Below are 11,900 nucleotides of genomic sequence, written 5' to 3' on the forward strand. Positions count from 1 at the left end.
ATTGGTCTACTATCAGGAATGGAACTTGCTGAGTGAGAGGCTTAAGTGAGGAAGTGAAGGCGGGCCAGACCGAAACATGTCTGTAAATAGAACATTAAGGTTTGGGCTGCCTGGATAAATGCCCGGATTTGAGTCTTGAGGGTGGCTACTTTGTGGAAAATACCAAGGTCAAGATTGACTCCAAACTCACCTCTCTACATAAGCCAGACCAGCACTGGGTAATGGACCTTTGAACTACCTACCTCCTCATGATTGCTTATCTTTCCTTGAACTTCTTGTAGATATGTGTAAGGGAAGCAGGTTTTGCATTATTGAAATATGTTGGTCACAAGTTGGAAAGTTGGAAACGCCTTTTGGCCCTCCTAGACCCTGCAGTAGTGAGAGCCTCATGCACTGAGTTGGTCTTTTAATGTCACCTAAGAATGTCAGATTTAGATTCATTAATCTATAAGACCTGATATCACACTTTAACATCATTAAAATCCACAAAACAGCCCAGCCAACTGAGCCAATTGGTGCACCCATACGAGATAGTATCAATTCGAGGTTCACTTTCATAATCAGAAGTATTTGGAGTTCATACCCTTTACTTGTTTCCAGTAGTAGAGTCTCTCTCTCTCTCTCTCTCTCACACACACACACACACACATTTGTTCTGTTCATAGATTCCATGGTGAACATGCCATGCCAGACTTCCATTAATCGCACTCTTCCCAAAAATTCTCTTCTTTTTCTTCCGTTTTTTTTCACCATACACGGCTCAATATTCTTATATTCCCAACTTCAAAGGCGCAGTCAAACTGTTGTTCTATCCAATGTGTTATTTTCAGGGAAAAAACTTTTTCCAATGGCAGTGAAATTGAAGAGAGTCCAACAAAATTTCACTGGAATGGATCCCACAGCTTATCTAATTTCCATCAATCAAACATGATACGGTTTAAAGCGTAAATTAGCGACGCATATGAACTGGATGGGTCAGAATTGATTCCATGGCCGACAACTTTTCTCTTCTTTCGTTGGTATCTATTCGAAAATTTAATGGATGAGAATCTGAGATATGGAAGAAATCAAAGAAAACTCGTGTCAATGATTTGAACTTTCCAATCTCCTTTCGACATTCTTACATTACATATCAAAATGCCCAGTGTAAGAGTGATCCAATATCTTGTGTTAAGCTTCAAAGAAGTTAAAGAGTAATCAAGCCAGCGAAGATGATGAACAGAGGAAATGAGAGAGCTTCGAGGGAGGAGGAGCAGGAGGAGGAGTTCGAGTTGGAGGAGCCGAGGGATGGAAGCGGATTATCCCGAGGAAACCGATTCGCTTCACTCTGGGTTGAGTTCAGTCTCAGTAGCCAACTCAGTCGGGAAAATGCCATTTTTAATGGAATCAGAGGCTTCATGATCCATCCTGATGCCAGGTTTGACTCCGACGATGCATCCATATAGTATAGGGTATGGACGATTGGAGGATGAAATTTGCATCCTCTCCAATGAAATGATGATAACTGTCGTTGAAAACAAAGGACAACACTTCAGCCATCTGATTGGCGTATGAGAATCGAGTATTCCTATCAAATGGTTAAAGTGTTGACCGTGTTCATACATAACTCTGTATGAAACTATGCATCACAGACAAAAGCTGCAAAGCCACAAGAAGAAGAATAAAATCTCCGTCCTCCCATTAGTCATGGGAGCACAAACTTGATGAAAATTTGGCTGCTTATTTGGGTTCTGGCCAAGTAGTTTCAATCTTTGCTCGCAATTAAAGAAATAGAATAATTCACTTTCCCTTTCATTTTATTTGCAATTACAACATAACCTAATTTGGCCTCAAAGTCTCATGTTTTTAAATATAAGTGTTTCTTGACACATAATCCTTAGCTTTTTTTTTTTTTTTCTAAAACAATTACCAATAGTTATAATTACTAGTTGGGCAAGAGAACCTTATTTGCTTTCGTGACCATTATGCCAACGTGCAAGTTAATATCAAATACCACGCAAAGGCATCTCAAAAGGGTAATTGGGAAAAAGATCCTAAACAAGGTAGCATGATCCCTATATTAATATAGGATGGGGATGATATCACCCTACTTCTCATTAAAAATGAAAATCCTACCCCTATTGACGTTTCTATTAATACTTCCTTTGATCGCCATGCTGATGCAGGGCCAAATACATATCTTAAACTGGCCTAGCTGTTCTGATTCTTATTGATCTTTCGAATTAGATCCATTGGGAAATCCATCCCATAATTGTCGTCTCCCATTTAATAATTGATCCCAAAATCAAATAAAAAAAACCATCACATTTTAACATCTACCCTCATTTCATTTGTTTTGGAAAGTCTAGTTATTTATTTGGGACTAAAAAAATAGAAAATATAATGCAGGTGGTATCAAGCATGGACACATTTCATATTGATATGGGCCATCTATTCATCCTTCTTCACCCCATTTGAGTTCGGATTCTTCAGGGGTTTGCCGGATTACTTGTTCTTACTTGACATTTTTGGACAAACGGCATTTCTTGTCGACATTGTTATCCAGTTCTTCCTTGCTTTTAGAGATGCCCATACTTATCGAATTGTTTATGATCGCAAACTGGTTGCTTTAAGGTCAGTCCTCTCTCTCTCTCTCTCTCTCTCTCTGTGTCTTTCTCTCTCATGCATGACCATATACTGAAGTTCTTTTTTCTTTTGTGTTCTTGACAGGTACTTAAAATCTAATTTTCTAGTAGATTTTCTTGGGTGTTTGCCATGGGATGCTATCTATAAGGTAACTGTACTATTTTACTATCAATCCACTGATAAGCTGACTAACTTTCATCACCATATACATGAACAACTATACACATACAAATTGTTATTGGTATCTATAACAGCTCTCTTTTTAAATACTAAGGGTAGTCAAATAGATTTCATTATTTACTTCATGAATTTTTATGTAGCATCACTTTATCTGTAGTATTTCAGATTTGACTGTATATGTTCAAGTATGATTATATTTTCTGCTTCAATCAGGCCTCTAAAAGGAAAGAAGAAGTGAGATACCTTCTTTGGATCAGGCTGAGTCGGGCACGAAGAGTAACAGATTTTTTTGAGAAGATGGAGAAAGACATCAGGATCAATTATCTCTGCACCAGAATTGTGAAACTTATTGTTGTTGAGCTTTACTACACCCACACAGCTGCCTGCATCTTTTACTATTTGGCTACCACATTGCCTCCCTCTAAAGAGAATCAGACATGGATAGGAAGTTTGAAAATGGGAGACTATAGTTATTCCAACTTTAGAGATATTGATTTGGCGAAGCGATACATCACATCATTATATTTTGCCGTTGTCAGCATGGCTACTATTGGTAAATTTCTCCTGGCCTAACATTGTGGAAATAAGTGGGGAAATAAACTTCTAGGGTTAAAAGTTATCTTAATCCTTTCTTGATAAGGATAAATCCAAAATATATTGTTTGAAGGATAAAAAATGCCTCATTTTATTTTCTTTCTATTGTATTATTTACAATTGGGATGACACTGTTTTTTCCTTGTGCTATTTTTGTCATAGGATATGGAGATATACATGCCGTCAATGTCAGAGAAATGGTATTCATCATGATTTTTGTCTCCTCTGACATGATTTTAGGAGCTTATCTGATTGGTAATATGACAGCATTAATTGTCAAAGGATCAAAAACAGAAAGGTTTAGGGATAAAATGACGGACCTTATCAAGTATTTGAACAAAAACAAACTTGGAAAGGATATTCGTAACCAGATCAAAGATCACTTGAGGCTACAACATGAGAGTAGCTACACCGAAGCTGCTGTTCTCCAGGATATTCCTGTGTCTATTCGTGCCAAGGTATAAAACATTAGTTTAATAAACACCATTGCTGATTCAGTGCTTGCAACTAGTGCATCCATTCGTTGCTTTACTGCAGTTGCATTTTTCCTCTTTCCTGCTTGAGATATTTCCAATGAAACAAACTCTGTTATTAAAAATGTAGGTTCCTTTTGTACTTCTGCCTACTTTACATCAGAACCAAGAAAGCCTTATGGAAAAACTTTGACCACACATATTCTTGGACTTCTCCCTCTGGGTTGCACGAATGAAGAAAGTGCTCTTGCGGCATGATCATGTTTTATGTAACTTGGACATGCACATGAGTATGAAATACCAGTTCTGCATATAGGTCAAGCTTTTGTGTTTGGCAACTCAGGTGACTTGGTTTTGCCAATAACCAATAAACAATGCATAAGGTATATATAGCTTTATAGTTAAAACTAATAAAGGGTAGTAAATCATGAATATCAAATTGAAAATTATCAATTTCTTACTAATATAGATGACCAGGTTCGCTAGAATTACTTGAGAGCTATTATAAGTCAAGAACCAGTAGATCTGTGTGACAATTGGATCACACTTGCTAGAGTGGTCCGGTATGAAAAAAGAATTTTGCAGATACTGATATAACTTCCTGGGACAGTAACTGATGCTCATTCTGGTGGGTTTGGGGTTTACTCTGCATGCCTTTGGATTGAAAGATAAGACAAAGGTTAGATGTACCATGTAAATGTACCTTTTACCCAAGGGGGTAGCTCAGTTGACAAGGACAAACCCTCAAAATTAAGAGGTCATGAGTTCAACTCTCCTTGTGGCCTAACTATAAAAAAAATGTAAATGTACCTTTTTGAGATGTAAATTTTTTAGAACTTTGAGATTTGATGATAATTGTTCTCTCTGTAATAGATCTCATCTGAATTTTTTCGAGTTCCTCCTTGGCGTCAGACCAAATCTACTTATTCTAAAGAAATCTATATTTTTCTCATATGATCTCCCTATTTAATTGTTTATTTTCAAATGAATTTAAAAATTTTTCTGCTTATACTATAACAAGCTGATCCTTTTTTGCAGATTTCTCAAAAATTATATAAGCCATTCATTGAAAAGGTTTATCTTTTTAAAGGATGCTCATCAGAATTCATCAATCAGATTGTAAGTGATTTGATTATGATTGTGAAAGACCAATACTTGCATATAATTTACATGTAAATATTGTCTTTGAAGGCCGAATGGTGAAAGACAGCATGTCATTTCTCTTTATAAAAAATACCCAACTAACTAACTTATCAGTTTGCATAGAGTATTCAGCAGCATTAATTAATTAATTAATTTAGAATGACTGCCCATCTTGCTTTCTAATGCTTTGAAAGAATTTTATCATGGTACTCATGTTAGTCTTTTAATGGAGGCCTTGGGATGCCCAGTAAGGAGGAGTGATATGAACCAGATGGAAGGAGCCAAAAGAGCTAGGGGCAGGCCTAAAATGACCATAGAAGAAGTGGTGAGGAATGGCATGCATAGTCTCGGCCTTGTCCGAAGTATGACCTCGGGGAGCCTATTGGAGGGCAAGGATCTATGTAGCCGACCCCATTTAGCTGAGACTTTCTTCACTTGTTGGGTTGTGCCTCTTTCCTCTTATTCTCACTGTCCTACACTCATCTTAAATATTTTCCTTTCCCATTTTATTTTTGGACTTTTTCTATTTTGCTTTGTACGAATCTATGTAGCCGACCCCATTAAGTTGAGATAAGGTTGAGTTTGTTGTTGTTGTTATTGTTGTTCTATTGATGACACTGAAGTGCATAAATAAGTTTATTAAGAGACTTGCCTATCTCCGAAATTAGTCATAGCAGAAAGGTCATTCAGAATGAAAGAGGCAATGTCTATCTCAGAGATTGGGTCTCTTGTTGCAGCAATAGAGTCCCGTGATTGTTTTAATTAACACAGAGTAAAACTCTGATATAGATTAGAGCTTCTGATTATGGTCACTTGGTCCAAAGGTATGTCTTTCTGGTCAAAGGCTGTTGGAGAAAACAAGCTTGCAGATGCAGCGTTACCTCTTTTGTTTCCCCATGCAAATTCAACTTACTGGTTCTACCACATTCCTGAACATTTCTTATTTGGAAAGTGCTATGTCCAAATTTGTATTTTCTTATTTTACAGTGGAATAAAATATTAATGTGTAATTCTCATCTTCAATTTTACAATATGAATTAATCATAGATCCTAATAATTTGATAGAAACTGGATTTTCTCCTCTTCCTCTTACACATTCTCCTCTATCAGGTAATCAGGCTCCATGAAGAATTTTTTCTTCCAGGCGAAGTGATTATGGAACAGGGCAGTGTCATAGACCAACTTTATTTTGTTTTCCATGGTATACTGGTATGAATTACTTATACTTACAAATCTTGTTTCCAGCCAAACTTAATTTTATTCTGTTTGTATGTCCCATTCACAAGATCACTGGTCTATGTTCAATGTTCTAATATGATATGACTGTAGTCTGGCTCAAGGCTATCTTAAACAAAATTGTTACATCGAGTGAGAAATAATGAGGTGACTTGCCTATTGTTTTACAAAAAGGTAACATGAAAGAATGCCTGTCAATAAAATTTATTTATGACTTTTCTGTGTGATATTTATTAAAATTAGCTTTGGAATGCCGGTATTGAAGGAAATATATCATTCCCATAGAACATTTGTTGCTGCTGGCTGCTAACATTCCTTAAACCCTATACCATGGGGCTCTAAGGATGTATAAATATAGGTTGATTGTCGTCTTTTAGAAAACTTAAAGCATATCCTTTTTTTGGCATTTTGTGTTACAAATTGTACTTTCCTTCATATGCTACTTTGTGTGACAAATTGCACTTTTTTCATATGTTATATTGATTTCCAATTTTCCATTTGCAAGACATTCCTATTCCATATTTCTGCCATTTCTGCAGTTCAGTATCTCATCTAAAATAATTTCTGTTCAGGAGGAGGTTAGTATAGGGGAAGATGCATCACAAGAGGCTGTTTCACTTTTGCAACCTAACAGCTCATTCGGAGAAATTTCCATTCTCTGCAACATTCCTCAACCTCATACAGTTCAAGTTCGTGAACTATGTAGGCTCTTACGGCTTGATAAACAATCTTTCACAAATATCCTACAAATATATTTTTTTGATGGGAGGACAATCTTGAGGAACCTTCTAGAGGTAATTTTTTCATGACAATGTTTTTTAAAGTCAATTTCCTTTTGTTTGTTTTACATTTTTTTCTCCATATCAATGCATTTTTTTTTTCTCTATCTTTTTCGTTAAACTTTTTGTTAATGCTCTTAAAATGCACAAGGTATTAAAGAAACTGTATTATGTTTAATCTGCTTTACAAGAAAAGAATTTTTTGTAACTCAACCTATGACATTTTAACAATTATTTCACGGGAAATTTAAATGAAAAGGAATGTTGGGATAAGGCTTAGTTTGTTTGTTGCTGTTTTTAAATGAAAAGGAATCGTGTTGAACATTTCTGATAATCCACCAAATAACAGGGAAAGGAAAATCGTCGGTTAAAGCAATTGGAATCTGACATCACATTTCATATTGGCATGCAAGAATCTGAACTTGTCTTGAGGGTGAACAATGCTGCATATCATGGAGATTTGAATCAACTAAAGAGCTTGATCGATGCAGGGGCAGATCCAAATAAGACAGATTATGATGGAAGATCACCTTTGGTAGGTAATTTACGTAGGGAAATTCATACCATCTTGTTGGTTTGGTTTGTTTCTTCTGTTTTATGCATTATTTAGATTGCTGTGCATCGGAGATGAGAGCATTCATTTACTTGGTTGGAGTGTTAGTAGGAGTATAATTTCTACTAGAACCAGCAAAATCCATTGGCTCATCTCATAGCCAAGGTTTACAAATGTGCTTTGGCATTTATTTGGCTCAGCTTAAAATTAACTATATCAGGGAATCAACAAAGTATTAATTTTATAAATAGATATAATTGGTAGGTTGCTAAATTTCTGAGACTTTGCCTCTTTTTTTCTTATTTGGTAGTTCGGATGTCTGCCAAAAATTCTGATTATTGATCCTGTTCTCGAGCCACTTAGCTTTGTTGTTTCAACAGACATATATAACCATGTTTGTGTGGTCTAATTGCTTCTGGATATTGTATTTATGAAATTGTGCTTAATCCTTTTTTCTCTTTTTGTTAATTCCCCAGAAGATTTGTTAGCAACAATTTGTTTTTCTTTAACAAATATTGGGGCTAGTGACTCTTCCCTCTTTTCCTTGTTTATTTGTTACCTGATTTCTTTTCATGGAGAGGAAGGACTATTGACAGAAATTTTAGGGAAAAATCATGGTCATCTTTTTCACTTTTTATTTTTGTTAATTTTTAGTTTCAGGGACTGAAAATACTGCAATTCAGTATATGTGGCTGGTAATCATGTCATGATGGTTGGTTGCATATGCAAGTACAGTACTTTTTTTTCATCTAAAATGTGGAATGATAAGCTCAATGATGGATACTGACCTTACAATCTTGTTGTTATAGTCACAGTTCTTCCATTTTTAGGAGTTATTAGTAGATTTAAAGGTTACAACAGTTGATTTATCTACATTTTTAGATTTACACTGAAGTGGCAGTTCAAGTAAGAAATTGTGGAAGTTTAAGACCATCTCTTGCCCATCCCTCAAGATTGTTTTGTTTTCCCAATATTTGGAAATTTAAATAGGTGAGAGCGATGAATCTGTGAATTTTTTCATATGGACAAAAGTATGTGTTAACATTTCATATCAACCCCTTAAAAATGGCAAAGTCTTGGTTAAGGTTCCAAAAGTTTTGTTGACATTTTGAAATATCTTGAAAACCTTCTCCATATTTACTTGTCTCCAATAGACTGGATCCTAATTTCTCAAAGATATTGGCCTCTTGACTGTCCTCATCACAGACATTTGACGTAGAATTATTATTCATCACTGGACATTGGGAAGGAATCAACTTTCTCAGATTCACATGGCATATGAGAAATATTCTCAACATCCCATATGGGACCTTGCTTATTGTTTTTTGAGTCTCAAATTGACAGGATATGGATCATTGACAAGTAGCCTCCTAAAATGCTAATTTAACATTGATACCGCTATTAATAAGATTAACTAGGTTATCTACATTCACATTGGCATAGCACCCATTTGTCTTATCCCACTTAATTATCTAAAGGTACCACAATCCTAATAAGGATTGGAATCCTCAAAAGGGGCCTTGGCCTGGTATACAGACTTAAAACATCAAGATGACATACTGTCTTAAGTATGTCTGTTAATGATGTATGGCATATGACTTCAGTGTCTACGTGTAATAATGTCTTCACCATATATTTCAAGGAACCAGACATTAGTATCCATGGATTCTTATTGATCCATCCAAAATATTCAACACTGAATGTCAAGGGGGTTATATTTCATTAGGGTTTTCTGTATTTTTTTTTTTTTGTTCTATCATGTATTGCATTGCAATGTCCTGTGATAGTAGATGTTAAATATGTAGCCCTCACCTCCATTTTTCTTTTAAATTAAATGTTGCTAGAAAAACACATACAATAAATAGTTGTACTCATATGCTTGTTTTAGAGTTGGCAAAGGCTGCCTGTTCTTGATCTTTTTGGCATAATGCTCAAGACAATTAGGTCGTGTATTTGATCCTGAATTATTTAATCAATAGAGGAAGTGATAGGAATTTTTGAGTATGTACCCAATAGGTGACAAATGGGTTCTTTTTTATCTGTTATCTTGGGGTAGATCTGTATTGTGATCATTATAGGTGTTGTAACTGCACCGTTACCAGCGTCTGTGTGTATGTGCACCTCAATCCTGAATAAAAAGAAATTTTGATCTCAACAGCATCTTGCATCGTCGAGAGGATATGAAGATATTATATTTTTCCTTATTCAAAAAGGTGTGGACATTAATAATTCAGGTAACCTTAAATTTTTTGTTGTTGCATTCATGTTCTCAATTTTTTTCACACTTCTTACTAGTTGTATTGGAAGAATATCTTAGTAATGTTTATTTTAATATAATAGATAAGTTTGGGAACACACCCCTACTTGAAGCAATCAAGAATGGACATGATCGGGTGGCTTCTTTGCTTGTTAAAAAAGGAGCAACATTAAATATTGATGATGCTGGTAACTGTCTCTGTAAGGCTGTTGCAAGCGGCGATACAGACTACCTAAAATTATTGTTGTCCCATGGCATTGATCCGAACTCCAAAGATTATAATCACAGAACACCACTTCATATAGCTGCAGCCGAGGGGTTATATTTAACGGCCAAAATACTGATAGAAGCTGGTGCCAGTGTATTATCTAAGGACAGGTATGACCGTATGACCTGAATATTTGTCGTGATGACTAGATAAGGACTTTATAACATCCATATGTTCATGCCTATATAAGCTATTCATGATCCCTTCCCCTCTCTTGGACCAGTCATGCCTAGGTCCTGGTCTGACTGTTTATTCTTATCTGATTTCCAGATCTTTGGCACAAACTCAACTTATTAGTCAATTTTGAAAATACAAGACAGAAATCCAGAACATGACTCAAAACTTCCATTCCATGTGTAACTTTTTTTCTCTTCTCTGCTTTCTCAGTTGAAATTAGATCACGATCCTAGGACTACCAAGGTGAACAGTAATAGGTTTTTGTCTACAACATGTCCATGGGACAATGTAAGAAAATGAAATTTGGTATCTCAAAGCAAAAAAATCAATTTCTATTCGACCCACCAAATCATAATCAATATCAATAGAATTGAAAGATAGGATCATTCAGCATGGATGACACACTTGGAAAGAACACAGATTGAAACATCAGGATTTGACCCCTCGCCAAGCCAATCCCCACAGTAAAAATTGATCCTGATAAGGATGCTGGGAATGAAATTTATTTGAATTGACAAACAGCCTGACAACATGCTTTATTTCTCAATTTTGGCATCGTAATTGTTCCCTGATCTTCTTTTTCACTTTGCTAATGGTTTCAAGGATTGGGATTGGATCTGCAGATTGCTCGATCCAGATCGGATCGGAGGTCTCCAATCCAGCCAATACTTGCTGGTACTAGCCAATACCTCTAGAAATCGATCAGGGTTGGCTGTATCGGCTGATCCAGATCAGATCGGTGGCCACTGATTCAATCAGCCAATCACTTTTGATTTCTGGAAGTATAGGCATGCTGATTTGGATCATAATGAAAGCCTAATGATAAATCCTACCCAACATAATTTGACTGGTAAATTCTATGAACAAAAGACAACTGTTCCCCCCCTACACCTTTTTTTTGCAGATGGGGGAACACTCCTCTTGATGAAGCCCATATGTGTGGCAACAAGAATTTGATCAAGCTCCTGGAAGATGCAAAGTCTGTTCAGTTGTCTAAATACCATGATTGCTCTCAAGAAATCCAAGGTATTGTCAACTCTATTTCCAACTTCCCTCCTAGTAATGGAAACTGGACAACGTGATGAAAAAGCTAGACATTGAAAAAAGTTTTCATGATATGTTTTAAATTTCATTTACTCTTGTTATTGTTGTATAACAGTAGTTTCATCCCCAGAAACTGATAAAATGCAACCAAGGAAATGCACAGTATTTCCCTTCCATCCATGGGATCCAGAGGAAAAAAGAACACCAGGAATTGTTTTGTGGATCACACACACTATTGAAGAGCTCATCAAGATGGCATCAGAGCAGCTAAATTACTCGGGTGCAGCCTGCATTTTATCTGAAGATGCGGGTAGAATCCTCGATGTGGACATGATTTATGATGGTCAGAAGCTGTATTTGGGTGGTGAAACTTACTGTACATGATAAGTTTGCCTGTTGTCATTTGATATTTGGTCAGCTTGACCTTATATTTTGGATATTAGCCCCCCTACCCTAAATGTGATGGGTTTGTTTCTGTATAACTGTATCAAAGAAGCATAACTGCATTATAAATGTTGAACCCAGAGAGATCCCCTCTAGTAGTGGTTTTTTTTTTTTTTTTTTTTTTTTT

General features: G+C 36.0%; 1 protein-coding gene across 3 annotated transcripts; it reads left to right on the plus strand.

The window, feature by feature from the left end:
* The first annotated feature begins 980 nt into the window (after positions 1-980).
* On the plus strand, positions 981-11,867 carry LOC122092609 (potassium channel SKOR-like). Of its 3 annotated transcripts, XM_042662829.1 has the most exons (14): positions 981-1,417; positions 2,389-2,613; positions 2,710-2,773; positions 3,019-3,358; positions 3,562-3,857; positions 4,911-4,991; positions 5,248-5,457; positions 6,126-6,224; positions 6,824-7,045; positions 7,380-7,565; positions 9,742-9,817; positions 9,924-10,218; positions 11,190-11,311; positions 11,445-11,867. In XM_042662829.1, the coding sequence occupies exons 1-14, from the start codon at positions 1,212-1,214 to the stop codon at positions 11,711-11,713; spliced, it is 2,691 nt and encodes an 896-aa protein (XP_042518763.1). In that variant the 5' UTR covers positions 981-1,211; the 3' UTR covers positions 11,714-11,867. The 3 variants fall into 3 exon arrangements, with proteins under 3 accessions (XP_042518763.1, XP_042518764.1, XP_042518765.1); XM_042662830.1 differs by lacking the exon at positions 5,248-5,457; XM_042662831.1 differs by lacking the exon at positions 5,248-5,457 and having other exon boundaries at positions 11,460-11,867.
* Positions 11,868-11,900: the final 33 nt, after the last annotated feature.

The sequence above is a fragment of the Macadamia integrifolia genome, chromosome 11 (genome assembly GCF_013358625.1).
Source record: "Macadamia integrifolia cultivar HAES 741 chromosome 11, SCU_Mint_v3, whole genome shotgun sequence".
Taxonomy (NCBI): Eukaryota; Viridiplantae; Streptophyta; class Magnoliopsida; order Proteales; family Proteaceae; genus Macadamia; species Macadamia integrifolia.